At 29.7% G+C, this 19026-nt stretch overlaps 2 protein-coding genes across 3 annotated transcripts in view; one reads left to right on the top strand and one right to left on the bottom strand.

The window, feature by feature from the left end:
• Nucleotides 1–22: 22 nt before the first annotated feature.
• Nucleotides 23–10588, top strand: LOC108758623 (zinc finger protein 664). Of its 2 annotated transcripts, XM_018503659.1 has the most exons (7): nt 23–241; nt 948–1089; nt 1842–1997; nt 3998–4258; nt 5816–5985; nt 6188–6235; nt 10152–10195. In XM_018503659.1, the coding sequence occupies exons 1-6, from the start codon at nt 23–25 to the stop codon at nt 6230–6232; spliced, it is 993 nt and encodes a 330-aa protein (XP_018359161.1). In that variant the 3' UTR covers nt 6233–6235; nt 10152–10195. The 2 variants fall into 2 exon arrangements, with proteins under 2 accessions (XP_018359161.1, XP_018359160.1); XM_018503658.1 differs by lacking the exon at nt 6188–6235 and having other exon boundaries at nt 10152–10588.
• A 4151-nt stretch (nt 10589–14739) lies between these two features.
• Dpp10 (Dipeptidyl peptidase 10) overlaps nt 14740–19026 on the bottom strand; it is an 11203-nt gene continuing 6916 nt past the window's right edge. The window contains 6 exon segments of the mRNA XM_018503702.1: nt 14740–15722; nt 16220–16422; nt 16676–16836; nt 17342–17536; nt 17636–17778; nt 18379–18548. Coding sequence (XP_018359204.1) covers nt 15576–15722; nt 16220–16422; nt 16676–16836; nt 17342–17536; nt 17636–17778; nt 18379–18548 — 1019 coding nt within the window. The 3' untranslated portion in view covers nt 14740–15575.

Here is a 19026-nt window from a genome sequence, read left to right as displayed (position 1 = left end):
TTTTTACACGCGAGTCTCTGTTATGGAAACTTGTGTATTGATACCTAGAGAATTTTCCTTGGTCCTTACCAACGATCAGTCAGCCTGCAAGAATCTTTTCAAGAATGATTCAAGCATATTGGATATGAGAATTTCGGTATGGTCGAATGTATTTATTCCATCGGGAACCTTGATTTATCCATTTCAAGGATCAATTAGATTCGACAAAATTGACCTTTATTCTCTCCTTGATGACAATGATGTAAGTACGAATACTTCCTATAATTATTTTATTTAATTTTATATATATATATATAACTTTAACTTTATTTAGTCTTTTATAATACGAATTAATATTAATTCGTATTAAAAACTTAATACTAAATTAAATAATTAATATTATTCGTATGTAATTATAATAACATACAAAAGGATCAAAAATAATATCACAAAAAAAGGAAGTGAAATTAAAATGTAACGTTTTTACGCAAATATATCAAAACAAAGCCCAAAAATAATGAAAAAACCAAAAATTATGCCATGAAAAAGGAGTAAAAAACTAGAATAATATTTCAAATATATTTATTTAAAAAATATATATATTTATTAAAATAAATCCCACAGAACACAGTTCTCTGAGCGGCATCTTGAGGACGTCCTTATGATGTAGACGTCCTTCGGACATCCTTTAGAACTGTATTGTAGGATGTTTTCTCACGATAGTAATAAATTTAATACAAAATACGGAAGATATTTAAAAAATGGATAAAGTATAATAACAACAATTTATACATTGATATCACTCTATGATTATAACAAACTTGTTCCAGAAGAAATTATAGCACATAAATATCTACTGAGTTATTTGAAAAAAATTAAATAATAAACCTCCCTTCTTCTACTTATTAAAATAAGTACTGTCAAAAAAGAATTCGACATCAATGCGTATATTGTCGATGTGTTTTTAGATCAGACGCGAATATGGTTGCTATGACGAAGTCTTCTTCTCCAATTATAATCTTAACAAGCGTCAATGTAACTGGATAAGATTTCTCCGTATCGTTCAATCATACGATGAACAAGTTAATCTGATTGGTACAAAGGTAAAAGGTAAGCCTCGAAAACAATGTCTAGTTTGATAAGTTTTTAAATCCTATATATGGATAATAGTAGTCGCTGTATTGAAGCTGTTAATTAATGTTAATGTAACTTCAATATAATTACTCGTGGCGTCAAAAAGGAATTAAATTAAAACAGAAATAAATCAAATATAATGTAATACAAGTTATTGAATTAAATTATAGACTAAGAAAAAAATCTATAGTATCTTTCTTTTAGTACTTTTTGTTTATTTTCTATATATGTGCGATTATTAAATATTTGTTCCTTTCATTATGTTCAATCTAATCTTCCCAACTAGCACGGTGACGCTTGCAAAGCGCTAAAAAGCGATTATTTATTATATAAAGCTATATAATATATAAAATTTTTTTAACGCTATTGTTAATGCTTTGTAAGCGCTGTGTACTATTTGAGTTTTTAAGTACTTATAATTTATTTTAAGTACTTAAAAAATAGTAAGCGTTTAAAAGATTTTGTAAAATTATATTTAATATATAGGTAAAATAAAAACTAGAAATTTTCTACAATTGACAATATGTTAATGATAATATCTTTGTATATATATATAATAATTTTGAGGCTTTCACGGATGTTTTCTTCAGAGGTGCTAAAGGTTTCACAAAACGTTGGTATTAGCAATGGATTGCGACACGGCGATAACCCGTGAATCCTTTGACACCTCTGAACATCTTTTTATTTGATATTTTTCTTTAAACTTTCCTTTTCTTTTATTTCCTTAGGTGAACCTATATTTGAAGTGATAAAGAATGTTCAACCGGACACGGAGCTGGTGGCTTGGTTTTTGCCAGTAACACAGCAGGATATCGTTATCATTTCGCATGATGTATGCTCCAGATCGGCAATCTACAGGTGCACGATCGATTCTATTTTAGACGGTGAGTGGAAGACATAAGATCACTTAAGATATTGCTAGTAAACATCATTGCAAAAATATGGTTTTAATGTTGTTAAATCATTTAAGAAATTCTTATAACTTTTACGACGTAAATATAAAACTGATTCTCGAAAGCATTTTAAACATGTTATAAAAATAAAATATCGTTGCAGCTATAATTATTCTCAAATTATGGACAAAAAGAATATAATAGAATATATAATAAAATGAAATAATAATTAACCTTAATTAATTTAATATCTGTTTTGTGTTGTGCTGATACAATATAAAACCAGGAAGATTTGCACACCAAGGATGACTTTCAAATAACGACTCCGAAATTATTCGTTAGGTTGTGTATTCATTTAAAAAAATTCATTAATTTGTTAAGGCAAGTGATATAACATTGCACGTTATCAGATTTGGCTTTTGGATATATGCGTAGAAACGGAAATCTTGGGCGAACGAATCGGAAATCTTGCGCGGACGGAATGGAAATCTTCACGCCCACGAATATAAATGAAATTTCGCTGCGGAAACCTTTCGCTATTCTCACACGAAAATCTTATTCCTTTCGCAAGTGAAATGTTTACTTGTGGAAGCTAGTAATATTTACGTGATAACTTGACGATTTGATGCCGATATTCGGTTTGATTTCAATTAATACTGAGTATCGAAAATACATAAGGTCAGTGAAGCATGAAAAATAAAAAATATAGAGAAACGCAAAGGATAATGTTAGAACGATCCATATTAATCAGGATTTGACATTAATCGATCTTTATTTTAATTCATGCTTAATAGTGCTCATAATTAGAAAACATAATTAGAAGATTATTGCACATTTTGTGATTAAAATTATTTGAATATAAGTAATTTTAATATTATGTGTGTGTGTGTATTTATAATTAAATTAAATACCTTTCATTCTTTTATTGTTTTATTTATATTCTTGTCGCGGAATATACACACGTATATGTATATACATTAAGAATTCAAAATTAAAAAGAAATTTATTTATCTTTATATGTGTATAATTTGCACTTTATTCTGTACTCTTCCATTTTTAAATTCAAACAAAAATATTGCGTTCCAATATTGTAACTAAGGGTCGTCTAGCTATCCCACAGCTATTGTACTGTCCTTTATCTTTGGTTTACATGCGCAGGAACAGTGGCAGCCTATACATTTAAATCGGAACTCACGAACCTTGTGATCCGTCCGACAAAAACGCCGGCCGCATATTTGCATTTCAGATCGTTTTCGATAATTCTGTTCTTTTTTCGATTGCGCTGCGATTATAGCTAAACAATCACAATGGTGAGAGAGAAAGAGAGAGAGAGAGAGATCGATCAGCTGAGGAGATGAAAGACTAACATGAAATTGCCGCAAACTATTTCTGTTCTATTTTTATTTAATATTCTGCTCTGTTTTTTGTTTCTATAGTAGTAAAGTTATATAACATCAATATAATATCAACGAAACAATATTATGTTATATAACACGCAACAAATGCGATTATATTATTGTTTGTTTATTATAATATATAAATAATGATATAATAGCTTAATAACCTAGTTATATTATATAATATAAAGTAAGATAATATAACTACAATATAAATAAAATATAACATTAATTATATTGCTTGTTTCTTCCATGTTATATTGTATTCATATTTGGTGTTTGCTGGGCATAGACCTCGATCATATGTCCAATTTATATGGACATTCATTATTTAGATGTTCATAGGATTTAATAAAACGCCCCGTATTCAATGTAATCCGAAACTGTGACAAACGGACGTTTAATGGACGTCCAGACGACCACGTACAAATACGTAACATCCATAGGACGTCCATGTGCTATCTGGCTGTATGACCGAAATTAACTAAATTATTTAAAATTTAAAGTTAGCGTTCTCTCTCTCTCTCTCTCTCTCTCTCCTCAAATTGCTTGAGGATGAAATCAATAGAAAGTTTTTACTTGAATTATTCATAGAATCCCCGTTGGATCTTTCGATGACATTACTCGCTCATCATTCTTTACCAGCGATATCACATTCTTATTACGAGCTGGATGAATACGAATCGACGTCTGAGGAATCCACATCATCAACGCTGTCGTTGGCCGGTGATCATCTCGATTGCAGTATCCTGACAACGATTAAGAGAGGAGAGAGGGTTTTATTACCTTGTGAAGTCTGTGGCAAGTCCTTCGACCGGCCATCTCTTCTAAAACGACATATGAGAACGCATACAGGTATGAAACAGAACTCTAAAGATTATGATTAACTTATCTGGATACTGAGATTCATTTGTATTTATTTCATATCAATTTAGATTATATTTATATTATATCAGCCTATTAATACTTGCTTTTACACACGCGTAGACCTAATTAAAACTTTGTAATCTCCCTAGAGCTGAGCATGTTTTTGAAATACTTTTATTTGAAAAACAGTAACATACTTCAATTGTATTTTGTGTTATGTATTTCAGCGGAGCACATGAAAGTATTTTACATTTTGTATTTCGATCAGAATAGCACATAAAAGTATTTTTGTATTTCGTTAATTTCAAAGCAAAAGATTAAAAGTATATTTTGCATTTTGTATTTCAAATACTAAGATTGACAGTCAATTTGAATTACAAAATACAAAATACTTTTATGTGATCCACTGAAATATGAAATACAAAATACAATTGTATTCCAAATACAACTGTGTTTAAAATAAAAGTATTGCAAACACGTGCCCAGTTCTGGTGATTTTATAATATCGTAAAATTGTTATTGTTAGATTCAGTAGTTTTGGACACAATTAAAAGTTAATTAAATTTACAAGTAGTTTAATTTTAATTTCATTGTTAATTAAAAAATAGCAAAATTCAATTTTTCTTATATTGAAAAAGATAATCCATTACTTATTTTCAGGATATTCATGATTATCCATATAAATATGTTCTTTTTGGGAAAATAAACATGTTAAAGGATTCTTTCTCTTTAAAATAACAAAAACAAAATTAATCTGGGCTAATGAGAGTCAGTGCGAGAGGAGATGCGCAATAAAATTTTAACAAATAAATTTGTTACTCTATTTGATGTGTTAATTTTTTCTTTATTTAAAATCTTGAGAAATTATTGAACATTTCGATTTTTTTTGGAATCTTCATCAGCAATATTCTTAATCCATATTAGATTTCGCGAACGGTCAAGTATATGAATTAAACAGATTACACTACAGTTTTGACAACCTGTGAGTGACTCTACCTTGATCGCGAAATCTAATATGGATTAAGAATATTGCTGATGAAGATTCTAAAGAGAATCGAAATGTTCAATGATTTCTCAAGATTTTAAATAAAGAAGGCATCAACACATTAAATGGAATAACATTTGTTAAAGTTTTATTGCGCACCTTTTCTCGCGCTGATTAATTTTTCATTAGCCCAGATTAATTTTGTTTTTGTTACTTTTTACGAAATTCAATTCAAATCTATTGCATTTTAATGATTCAAATATACTAGATTAATGTATTTGGATAATCAAACAAAAAAATGTAAAATGTTTATGTACAACTGTATATGATATAAATTCCAAATAATATTTTTGTTAAATTAAATAAATTTTAAGTGCTCGTATAATTTGTGGCGCGATTTCCGACAACATACACTATAAAATCCTAACCGTTTTTTGCCTAATGATCGAAATAAATTATGTACGTTTAAAGAAAAGAATCATTGTTCATATTTAATTCAAGTCAGATATTATAAGTGTGAGAAATTAATGCGACGATTCATGAATGATATTAAATCGTAGGGGAAAAACCGCATGTCTGCATGGTATGCAACAAGGGTTTTTCAACATCGAGCTCGTTGAACACGCATAAACGTATCCATAGCGGCGAAAAGCCTCATCAGTGTCTTGTTTGCGGAAAGAAGTTTACAGCCTCATCAAATCTATACTATCATAGGATGACTCATATCAAGGTAAGTGATGGGCGAATATTTATTAGGGTAGAGCGAAGCTAGTTGTGACATTTTCTATTATTTTATATCTTTACACAATTATGACAGAATAATGAGAATTACTTTAAAACGTTGCATGTTCAGCTGACTCAAACAATAATTAAATACTTATAAATCCTTCATATATTTCATAAATAAGAAAAAAGTTTTGTTGATTACAAAGAGGCTCAATGGACTCCACTTATGGAACATGTTTAAGCAACCCTAAAGAGTAAGTTGAAAGAGATGAAGATAATTATTTAATAAAGTTATATATTATTAAAAAATAAAATTATTATGTATACATTGATATAGTATTGAGATAAATACTACATATATATATATATATATATATATATAGTATTATAATAATAAAACAGTATTAAAAAGAGGGAAAAAATTTATTTTATAAAGTTATATTTGAAAATTAATTTAATTAGTTCATTATATGAGTAAATCCACAATAAAATAATTTATAATACGTTTAATTTAACATTTAATTTATTTACTTTTACTCTCATCAAGATAACATATGGATTTATGTACACTTATAAATTGTACATATGTAAATTAAAATACTTATTTTTTATCTACTGTTTTTATAATTTAACTTCTATCTGAATCAATAATTGATATCCACTTATCAATATTTATTTATGAAGAATATTTTATATTATATTCCAGGAGTATTATATTATCTAAAACAATATATTGATATAACTTCTAATCAATAAAATATATATGTGATTGTGTGAATGAAAATTTATACGAATGGCACTTTCTCTCACTGTACAGAATGTACGATACGATTGTAATTTTAGTTGGACAGTAATAAAAGATAAGCCAACTTATTTGATATTCAATGTTATTCAAAAGTAAGTAATAATAATAGATACTGTAAATGTACGTATTAGAAAACATAATTAATAAAAAAGAAATTAAAATAAAACAAATTTAAATTTAAACCCAAACGCTAAATATAAAAATTTAAAATTGTTTATCTCAAATCATGTTTTAATATTCATTGAATAAAAATCGATAAAAAAATAGTAAAGTAGTTGTCTGTTTCTGTTCAGAAAGCTTTTAATTTCGTGAAGAAATTATTCGGAAGCTTAAAGGAAAAGTAGATCACGAATCCATGATAAAATAACAAAATTAAAGCTGAATAATTACTAAAGATACAAAAAGCTAAACTATTGAATTAGCAAGTAAGTTCGATTGGTTTTTTAAGATGGAATAAAACACAATTTTTTTAAACACAAAATAAATTTTTAACAACTATATGATTTAATATAGCAAAATTTACCTTTAAGAATCTATTTTTTTTTTATAATTGTATGATGATTTTTAATCGAGTTATGAGCAATCAAAATCAGAATGTGGGTATAACCCGCAAGTAACTCAGTAACAAAAAAAACATAGGAACATTTTTTAAAAACTTTGAGAATTTTGAGAAAAAAAACTGTTTTCACATCAGAGTCGAAAATCTTTGCAAATTTTTTTTGGACACATGACAGACCCACAAAGTGAGAAGAAAATTTTCCACTTCTTTCAACTCATAGTTTTCTATATGTATAAAAATTATCGAATTCACATAAACTCAAAAAATATAATAATCTTTTAAAAAGTAAAGATTTCAAGCTTTAAAAACTCTTTTCTTAAATTTAACTTTCGTTCGTTTTTAACAAAAATATTATATATGCAATTCTAAACTAACAAAACTGAATGAACTTGTTTTCTAACCAATATTTGGATATGTGAACAAAATTAATGATAAGAAAAATATTGTTAGAGAAGAAAGTGAAATAATAAATTTAGAGAAAATTAGGTAAATGAGAGTGAAACGCGGTAAATAGAGCGCAATTAATCTTACAATGTAATTTTAATACTTAAAACAACAGTGATCGTCATACATAGAGTTCGAACGTTTCGACTTGCTTTAGAATAATCAGCGTACTTAATATTTCTTTAATAACTTTCTCTCATTCTATCATAGCACGCCATTAATGGATCTAAAATAACATACAACCATTTGATTATATATAAATGTAATAAATGAGACTTTCTGAAAACGAATGTCTAAATCGCATACAATTCTTAGGGATATATAAAGCAATGAATTAAAAGTGACTTATCATAAGAGGATAAGCTAGGAACGGTATTGACAAAGACAAAAGAAAGCGTTACCACAAGAAAATTAAGATAAAATCATGCAGATAAGACTCTCAATGATCATCAATATAAAATAAAACATGTTAATAGTTCAAAGACAAAAGCGAGACTGTCGTTACTTATGAAAATTATACGTCAATTGTTAAGATCAAATACATATGCTTTTTTTATTTGATATTACTGGAATATAAGTAATACAAACGGCGATATTAGTTCTTTCTTCTGAGTAAGATCCGTATTTTGTGCCTTTGTCCGGTTGTAAAATAAAGATTTCATTCTTAATTGTTTCAATAATAAAAAAAATAAGAAACTATGAATTATATTAATAATGTAATGGGAAACAATGCATTAACGTAATGGAAAAAATACATAAAAGTGATTAAATATAACATATTATTAACTTATACGTGATTAATGGAAATCTTTGGCTTATACTTTCAACAGAAATGTATACAAAAATATAATATTTAATTTATAGTGTGTATTTATAGTGTGTACGAGCCTCACATAATATACAAAGTTTAGTTTTTAATTATTATGAATCACAACGGCAATTAATAATATAAAAAATTTAATTTAAAACCGATTTTTTACTTTCAAAATTAAAAATAGTAAAAAAAATATTAACGCGACATTTTAAGTCGTTATAAATATCTCTCACATTTATGGAATTATTATTAATTCAATCGTTTAAAATTTTCCTATGCACTCGTATCGTGTTCTCAACTGCTTTGCCTTTTGTGTAAGCTTGGTAGATAGTATTGGAATACCTAATGAAAAAAGCCGAGCAATGATCGTATAAAACGATTGAAGGAAAAACAGTGTATGTGCGAAAGATATAAAATTTTTATTTATCGCGAAAACTGTATGAGTTTCTCTAACCTCACTTGAAGTAATGATATCTTGGTAGCTATATAGGTTGGTCTGCCATCAGCTACTGTAATTGGCCCATTACTTGCTACCGCATGGAATGTGATCCAATTAGGGAGACAGAGAATGTACAGAGCCGGAGGCAAAGGCTCCTCGCCGTTACTTACCCTCCTGCTCCCTCCCCTCCTCTTGCTCTTCCACACGTTCTACAGTCATCCTGCTGCTCCTTCCGCGCGAGTCATTTTATTCTGATTTTTCCTTTCCGCCTCGCCATCTTCACATCTTCTCTTCTCGCTCTTCTTGCGCTGTGAGATTCTTCCGAATTTCATCTTCTTATTTATTTCACACAGAAGTTCTTGTCTCTTCAATACAAATGTTTTAACAAGAATTGATGTTTGATTAACGATTTAATAGAAACAGGAATTTTTTTAAATAGTAATTTTCATTCTAATTAAGTATGAAGAATTTCTATTTTTGGTCAAAATATAATTATTATATGCTACATGGGAACAAGCAATTCTGGCTCCTACCATCTTACCTGCAACATGCTGCAATATTTGCAGTCTCACTTTTGTCTGGTCACGACTAACATGTTTTATCTTATTGACTACTAATGTTTAACTATAATGATTTGCGTAACTCTGTTTAAACGTTCTTGTGAATATATGATTTCTCTATTCGTTGTTAATACGCTCTTATTTCTTTTATGAACGTCTTACGTATATTATTTTTACAACCAAATTCTTGCACTTCACTTTAGATCATTCAATCTATTATTATATATAGTGACTGCTTTGTAGAATGAGAAATTAATGTGTCAAATCTTTAGAAAAGCAATGTATCGCTGATGATGACTCTAAAGCGAGTCGAAATGTTCAACATATATGTATGTATATAGAAGGAAAATGTATTGTGTATATAATAATACGGCATTTCTATCCTACGCACATCATTAAATACAAATATGGAATAAGAATAGGAATCAGTGAAAAACAACAATTTTAAGAACAGAGAAGTTGTTTCGATATATACAAAATATGTAAATTAAAATATATTTGAATTATTTCGCGTATGTCCACTGCAAAATATTTGTTATGTTTTTTCAGGAGAAACCACACAAATGTTCGCAATGTTCGAAATCATTTCCGACGCCGGGTGACCTGAAGAGTCACACGTATGTGCATAATGGACTATGGCCATTTAGATGTCACATTTGCAGTCGCGGTTTCAGCAAACCAACTAATTTGAAGAATCACATGTTGCTTCATCTCGGTAGATGCTCCAATAAGAAATACATTAAATCTATCTCTGACTTCTGACTGAGTGTTAATTTGTTATTATTTCATATAAAAGTTTAAAAATTATTGATTTATGTATATATACAAATAATGTGCCATTATTGATCAAACACGTAATTTGAGATAAAAGGACAACTAGGATAACTGTTCCTATTAGTATGCCTTTCTTTAAATATGCCAGAAAGAAAACTAGCACTAATAAATAAGAAAAAGTATCTTTTTTATTAAGTTAAATTATTAATATACACGACACCAAAGGTAATATTCCATTTTTTAATTATTAAAGTGTAGTAAACACATTTTTCGAAAGATATAAGGAATTTATGTGAGTTTAATACTACGAGATTTTAAGCTTGTTCCTATTAGTATGCCCTGCTCTTATAGTACAAATTTCCGAAGAACGTTTTGAAGGGCGTCTTGAGAACGTTTCCAGGAAGATCTCTGGGATAAAGTGTGCTGTATGGATGTATTGAATCTGAGAGCGTTGAGTTATAAGTGTACATTAAAATTATAAATATAATTAAAATAATGATTAATGAAATATTAACTTAAACTATTAACTCACATCTATCATCTGTTTTGCTATCTACATATATATTAAACGAGTCAAATGCCGAGGCACACAAATTAGGGGCACATGAATGAAGCCATCGCCTTTGAAGGACACACTAATAGGGTCAAAAACATTTATTTTTATCAAAAACGTTAAATATTAACATTTTTTTTACATTAAAAGGTATTACAAGAAAAAGAAATAGTTGAAAAATTGATATTGATTTCGAGCAGACAAAGCTACAATATTTAATAATTAATTCAGTAATGAGCAAGTTAGCTTAAAGGTACACTAATAAGGACAGTTAACTTATATATGAATTCTTTTATATTACAATTGATTCAGATCATATTCAAGTCTGAATACTTGCTCACGATATTAACTTTTACGAAACTTCTTAGTTATCTAATTCAATATATTGTACTATTACAAATATTCTACTACACAATTAATATGTAGTCTTTCAAATGAGCATTAATGTATCCTAGAGACCCTCTAACAACAGTCTGGACACAAATCTCATTTTGTATGCAGGGTTTCTAATTTTAGGAAAATCGGAAGAGAGATCATACACTCGTTGTTTCTTTTTCTTTCCGTTCTATTCTTTTTTTATTTTCTTCGTTTCTCTCTTTCTTCTTTTTAATAGTCGTTAAAATTGAAAATTTTCAATAATTGTTATGACGGATCTCAATAAAAAATGGCTATTCCGTGTCCACAGACTTTTATTAGAGGGTCTTTAATATATTCGTAAGAGAGTGCGGTTCTTTTTGTCAATGTGTAAGGGACACCAGGGCATCATAAACTACAAAAGGAAGATGTGTAAAAGTCAATTTCTGTTCCCAATTGGGAAATAAAATTTTGAATGGTTTTTTTATTACGTAGTATAATTTTTAGGCTGCAGAATTACGTGATGCAAGTTTTCCATCAATATAGAGAACATGTGTAAAAATGTGAAAGATGTGAGTAAATAAGCACAAATGTACCATAAAAATGAGATACATAATGATCTTCTTACGAAATGTAATTAACTTTCAAAAATTAGCAAATGTATGACATTTTGTTGACAGATTTGAAATTGAGGAAGAAATAAATGTACAGAAATTCTGAAAATATAAGTCGATAATAAAAATATCGGTTTTCATAATAAAATATCACTATTTAATCATGGAAAACTGTGCACAATTTTTGCTAACTGTCAACAGCTCAGCTTATGCCATGTAACAATATATAACCTGATGCAACCTAATCTGACCTCATTTAATCCATTCTAACCATATACAGATATTCAAAAATATACATATAAATAATTGCTTGTATATATATGTATGCAAAGCAATTAAGAGATCAAATCAAAGTCAACAAACTGGAATGAACCAAGTAAGATGACTAGTTAATATAATTTTATTCATATTATAATCAACAATAAAAAAATAATTTTACGGAACGTTTTGAACTTTATTTAGCCCTTTTTAACTGTAGAAATTCTTTCAAAAAAATTATAACATTAAATACAACGTAGCGCTAAGAAACAAAATTAATTAAACGATTCGAACAAATACATCTTATTTACACTCCAATGCTGAAGTTCGAAATATAAGAAATGTTGAAAGAAAAAAACTTGCAATTATTGTTTTTCTCAATATAATCTCTTTTAAATTCAATACCTTTAACACATCCCTTTGAGAACATCTCCATGCCTTTAAAAAATAATTTTTATCCTTAGTCTCAAAATAGACTGTAACGACTTAAAGCTCCTCGTAAGATGATGAATGAAATTTCCACCCTCGCAAGTCTGTGAAAGAATGGATTCCAAGAAATCTTTTACCTACTCTACAATCCAGATTTGGCTCCGAATGACAACTATCTGTTTGCTAAATTAAAATCAGACTTACGAAAGAGGGGATTTCACACCGACGAAAAGTTTCAAGCCGTTGAAGTCTATTTTGAGACTAAGGATAAAAATTATTTATTTAAGGGCATAGGAGATGCTTCCAAAAAAATGTACATAGTGTATTGAACATAAGGGAGATTATATTTAAAAAGTATAAACGTTTTTTCCTTTCAATATTTCTTCTATTTCGGGTAAGAAACTTTTTGAACTGGTTTTACTACGTAGATATACATATCAAGATTTTCGGAATTTCTTTTCTTTTAAATATAAAAAAAGAATATTCGAGGCTTAGCAGCTGCTATAAGCTGCTATAAACAGCCTCTTAACAAAGTCATACATTGAAATACTATCAGATGTCCACTTCTATAAGGTACCTTCTTGTTGGCATTAAAAAAAAATGGTCGATATAAACATTTTCGATATAAAAAGAAAGAATTTAAAATTTTGACCGTGAGCGGACAGCTATATGCGATTATCATTTCGGAAGTTCATACATTCATAAAAGATATCTTATTTATCAATGAAAAACCTTGAGAAACCTTCGAAAAATAATAAAGCAGGCTGTTTGAACGCATTGCAAAAATTTATTTTGTTTCCAATAAATGACGATAGATTTTAAAACGTAGTGACTAAAAAACACTCTAACGAGGAAACGTTATATTATACAATACAATTGAAGAAATTTGCAGAAAAATTTTATTCTCTCCATATACGTCATCAAAGCTGAAGATTGTTCTTTATTTTTCGAGGTTCACTTTAAATTACGTTTGTAGAGAAATTGTTGCAGAAATACATGATTTGAAGTATTTGAAAAAGTTAAGATTTCAGAATTTAAAACATCGTTCTACAATCATTTTTCGCAAAAATACGTATCCTTGATCCTTTATAATACTGAGTTTACGTGATCTTATAATTTTATTGAGTTGTGTGTGTGTGTGTGTGTGTGTGTGTGTGTGTGTGTGTGTGTGTGTGTGTGTGTGTACAGGATGTCCCAGAATATTTGGGACAATACGTGTTCAGAGCAAACTAAATTGATTGTAAGTCAAAAAGTCCTTTATTGTTTTGCAATCTTTGCGGTTAACGATACTAATTTCTAAAGATCTCCCAATAAGCAAATATTTGCTCATGTCTACCGCTAAATACAAGCACGCGACGAGTTTTTTTTTCTCACCGTATATAACTATTGCCTCGACGAGTTTTTTTTTCTCACAGTATATAACTATTGCCTCGATGTAGTAAACAATTTGCGCTTTTAGCGATTGCGATAGCCGTGCATTTGACGGTAGGCCGGACAGATACGTGCATATTCGGTGATCTTTAGAAATTAATGTTTCGTTAAATTACGAAAATTGCAAATGGTAGAGGACTTTTTAACTTAATTTAGTCCATTTTTTATTTGCACACAAGCATTGTTCGAAATATTTTTAGACGTTCTATATACATACGTCCTATATATATATATATATATATATATATACATATATATGTCATGTGTGAATGTATATGTATAGTGAGCGACAAAAGTTCCGGATAATCTAAGTAACTCTAAATGATTTGAGATATGAGATTGAAATTTATAGAAATGCAATGAAAATATCCATTGTCATTATCATTATCATCATCATCAACTTCTAAGCGGATGTGTCATGTGGCCCTACGACCTATTTCTATTCAACAGCCTTAAGATCTGTTTCTATTCAATAGCTCATTTCTTTCTTGGACGTCCAATGTCTTGCCTTCCTTGAGGTCGATAGTAAATGCCATCTTTGGCAGTTCCGTGTCTTCCATGTGTGCTCGTACCACCAGTTTTCGGAACTCCTTAATTTTCTCCTCGATGTCGGTGGACTCCTAAATTCTGTCTGATGTCATTTCTCATACGATCCGCTCTTATGAATTTTCTATCCTTTTGTCCATTATTTCAATCATTTCTCCTTGTTTTCCTGACAAGCTATCCCTAATTCAGGCAGGTAGCAATTCTAATATTTTCCGATATCCATTTCCTCTTTCTACATCCATGTCCGCAGCCTTTGTCGTCGCCTTTGTCTCTGTCCGTCCAATGCTGCTGTTGAAATTCTGATGATTGTTGATGAGAATTATCTGCCCTACTGTGCGCCGTGTTGTTCTTATCTCGGAAAACACTTTCAAACAAACTCTTATACGATTCCACATGCATCCATTTAAAATTATTCGGCGCCTTTTTCCCCTGCTTCTTAGGAGTGTTAAGATGGCTATTTTCGAGGTTAAATGATAAATTTGATGATCTCATTGTGTTCCTATAAAGTTCAATGTTATATCTCGAACTATTCAGAAATAATTTAGGTGATGGAAACATATGCAGTGTACACCCGAAACTTTTGGCGGGCACTGTATAATATAAAATTGTCATTGTAATGCTATTTATTTCCTCGACTATTTCGGCGTTAAATTCCATTGTATTAATTTTATTTAATGTTTAGATATCTTTAAATGAAATAATTTGCATGATTTCATAGACAATTTATTTGATTAGATAATCGGTATGTGCTTTGTTAACTGGTGTAAACGCATTGTAAATTATGTATTGGATGATTATACATACTTCCCATTGCGTTTTATAATTTCGATTGTTGGAGTACAAAACGATGAGCCATATATCTTCTGTAATTATTCTATTAGACGGAACACAATTTGGAGATGTTTAGATTTTCACAATTTTCTTCGTCTTCTTTTTTTAGGTTTTTATACAATTTTAATCAACTCGTAGATACGCAATATTTCACGTAATCGCTATCTTTTAAATTTTTTAATATTAGTACATGCCATAACCGCCGCTACCAAGTCCAGCCTTCATGTCAGCAGGTACTTGTTTTTGAAAACAGTCTTCCAAGAACTGTTCCATGGAGAGATATAAATGTCCTTTAACGCCCGCCAAAGTATGACTTACATCTGGATAGACCTGTGAATAAATGAGATTTGTATATTGTTGTACGATATATTCATCGCCATATGTAAATAAATTAGTTGCATAATATTTCAGTTAGTTTCTAATTTTTTTTCTTCAAATATTTTTAACAAATTATTGATGATAAATAAAATTTATTACAACGTGAAATATGCAAATCTCTGAAAATTGCAACTAAAGTTAAACATTACTATGTAGCTAATAAATTTTATAATGTTTAAATTTAGTTGAAATAAACAAAATGCATTTGATTTGTACATTTTGATTTAGATATGAATGTACTTAATAAAGAAAAGCTAGGAATGAAACATTTAATTTATTCACATCAATATTAAACAATCAGCTATTACTCAATTTCATCAACAGTTGGTATACATCTATAATTCTTAAAACAGAAAGATTATTAAATACCCAAACTTTCCCTTTATACATCTCGGCAAATAACTTGCATAAGAATAAATCTTATATTTATAAAAAAAGGTATTAAGTACCTGCTGTCGAAAAAGTACGCCTTCTCTAGCAAGATGACGGGCAAGTGCCATGGACTGTTGGAACTGAACGTTATCATCCGCAGTTCCGTGTACCAAATAAAACATCTTATCATGCAGGTACTTTACTTTGTTATAAACATTAGATTCGGCATAACCTTTGTAATTGGATGTCACATTCGGTAATCCCTATTTTTTTAACGGATCTAAAAAAAATTTCTTCTATTTCATTTTTCATCCGTCCACTCTAACAGGTAAAATATTACAGACTGTTCTCTTTTTTTGCAAAATCATAAAAAAAATTGTTGTCTTTTTTTGCGATTTTCTCCAAAACCGAGTAAAACAAGCATATCTATTGTAAAGGACAATTTTTTTATTCCCTACACGCTCCCGAAGTGTGGCCATTTAAATTCGGAATACCCTGTATGTCTCCGTGATTTGTTTAGTAATATATTTTACCATAAAGCTCCCAGGAGACGATAGGTGCGACGCTTATCCCGCATTGAAACACCTTCTGTTCCGGATGAGCCAGAACAAGAGCGGCAACAAAACCACCGTAACTCCATCCCCAAACTGCGACTCTTCGTTTGTCCACGAAGTGCAGAGAGTCTCTTAAGTACCTGGACAATTATAATCTTATTGAGAATAATAATAAGTCTTATATGTGTGTGCTCTACAGAAATTTTATATGTCTAAACTTTACAAATTGAATTGAATATAGGGGCTAAAAAATAACTAATTAATAAATATAACTTTTTTTGAATTACTTTGAACTAGACAAGACACTTTTTACAGATTTCTGGATGCCGAAAATGATGCCGCAAGATAAATTTCACTAGCACGCCAGGTTTTTGAAATAATTGAGGTTTAATGTACAATAAATAATTTTTTGACATTTTTTACAAAAAAAATTTCGCCCGTTTTCTAAAGTTTTACCAAAATTTAATAAATATATATGTGCACATGAACGTCCAGTATTGGCTCCTTATTGAACGTTATATGTTTGATTTAATTCATTAGAATCTTGCTTAGTAAAAGTATTTAAATTGTTTTAAAATATTTTGTTTAGACAAAGATACTTTAGAAAACAGGTATAGTTTAATTTTTAAATAGTATATCAATTACTCTGTAACTTCAAGTTGATCAGCCACTTCAACAGAACCTAGTCTGTAATACACCTCATGTAATAATTTGTAGCCTTGTCCTCCGCTTCCTCTGCCATCGATTTGTGCGACAATAACATTTCTCCGACTAGCCAAATATGTATTCCAGTCCACTTTAAACATTTCAGTGACTAATTGCGACCCAGGAGCACCGTATCTGAAATAGTGAATACTGTTGTGTATAGACAAATCTGTAAAACAGATAACTTTAGGATCCCATTAAAATTGATACACGATATATTTTTGACCTACTTACACCTGAACCACCAATGGATAACGTGTAATCTCATCTTCTCTTAACCCGGGTGGTAAATGCAATCTCACTTGGGCGTTGTACCCACCACTTATCTGCACAGGAAATGTCTTTACCTGTGGAAGGGCGATGTTTGCTATTCTTTCCTGTATATAATAAACATTTGTAAATTATATATGTACATATAATGTTTGGCATATTTTTTAGATGAAAATAAAATTACCAGGTATTTATGAAGAAAATATAGGTATACCTGTATACTAGCCTATATACCTATATTCCTATATACCTATATAATCTATAAACTTTTAAAAACCAAATTCCTTTGATTTCGATAAAACACACGAGTGAAAACCAAATATTTACGCATACTTTATAGTATACATATATTGTAGTCTTATTTAGCAAGGCAAAGATTTAATACATAAAACATTAGAGAAAGCTATAATAAGTGACCTTTTTCCCATAATATACTTTTAAGAATACTATAATAAAATCGATAATTTCATGATTAACATAAACATTTACTATTCGTTTTACTAGTTGATATTTTAAAAAATCGCTTTTTTGTAAGAGCCGCCAAAAACCCCTTTAAGATCTTTTATTTGAAACTGAAATGAAGCCTCTTACAAAGTTTCATCGAAATGGGAGGATTGGTTTTCGAAAACTTATTAAAAATATATTTAACAGGATATAATTTAAAATTTATAATTTGAGCGAAGTTTATAACAAAGTTCATAACATACGCGCAACGACGTGTTATTCTGCAATGTTGCGAGGAGTCGCGGGGTGGACATTTCCATTTTGTAAAGGGCCACGGTAGGTACACCAGGTCCAAGGCACTCGAGAACGAAATATTCAAAGCTCGCGGGTGGAAAGATCGCATTGTGATATTGACAAGGTGGCTCACCGCTTTCTAAAAACACAAACCGCATAAGGCCGAGTATCTAATAAAATTACACGTATATTGAACGAATGACAACTAAGCACTTGGCCGTCCTCAGAACGTTCTATAAAAATTGTTACCTCAATCCAAATCATATGTGTATAAACCTCGAACAAAAAACTGTTGTAAATTAAATTAAAAAATGAAACTTAGATTATAATATTTTTTATTAAAATAATAAAACCTAAGTGGTGTGCCTTTGTGTATAATTGGCGCGAAGTTACAGTCCTGTTGCTCATTCAACCCAAATGATATACAAATACTCAAAAACATAGAGAATGGACTGCACGATCCGTATCCTAATAGTATTCAAATGTGATCGACAATAACAAGAAAGAGGGACCATGGAAGACAGCCAATCTCTCATTCTCTCTTCTATTACACCGTTGAACGGAAAGAGATAGAGATTGACCATCTTCTACGGTCTCTCTCTCTCTCTCTCTCTCTC

Source organism: Trachymyrmex cornetzi, unplaced genomic scaffold, assembly GCF_001594075.2.
Source record: "Trachymyrmex cornetzi isolate Tcor2-1 unplaced genomic scaffold, Tcor1.1 scaffold16, whole genome shotgun sequence".
Taxonomy (NCBI): Eukaryota; Metazoa; Arthropoda; class Insecta; order Hymenoptera; family Formicidae; genus Trachymyrmex; species Trachymyrmex cornetzi.
The sequence above is the reverse complement of the archived record's forward strand: the minus strand, read 5'-3'. Positions and strand labels throughout refer to the sequence as shown.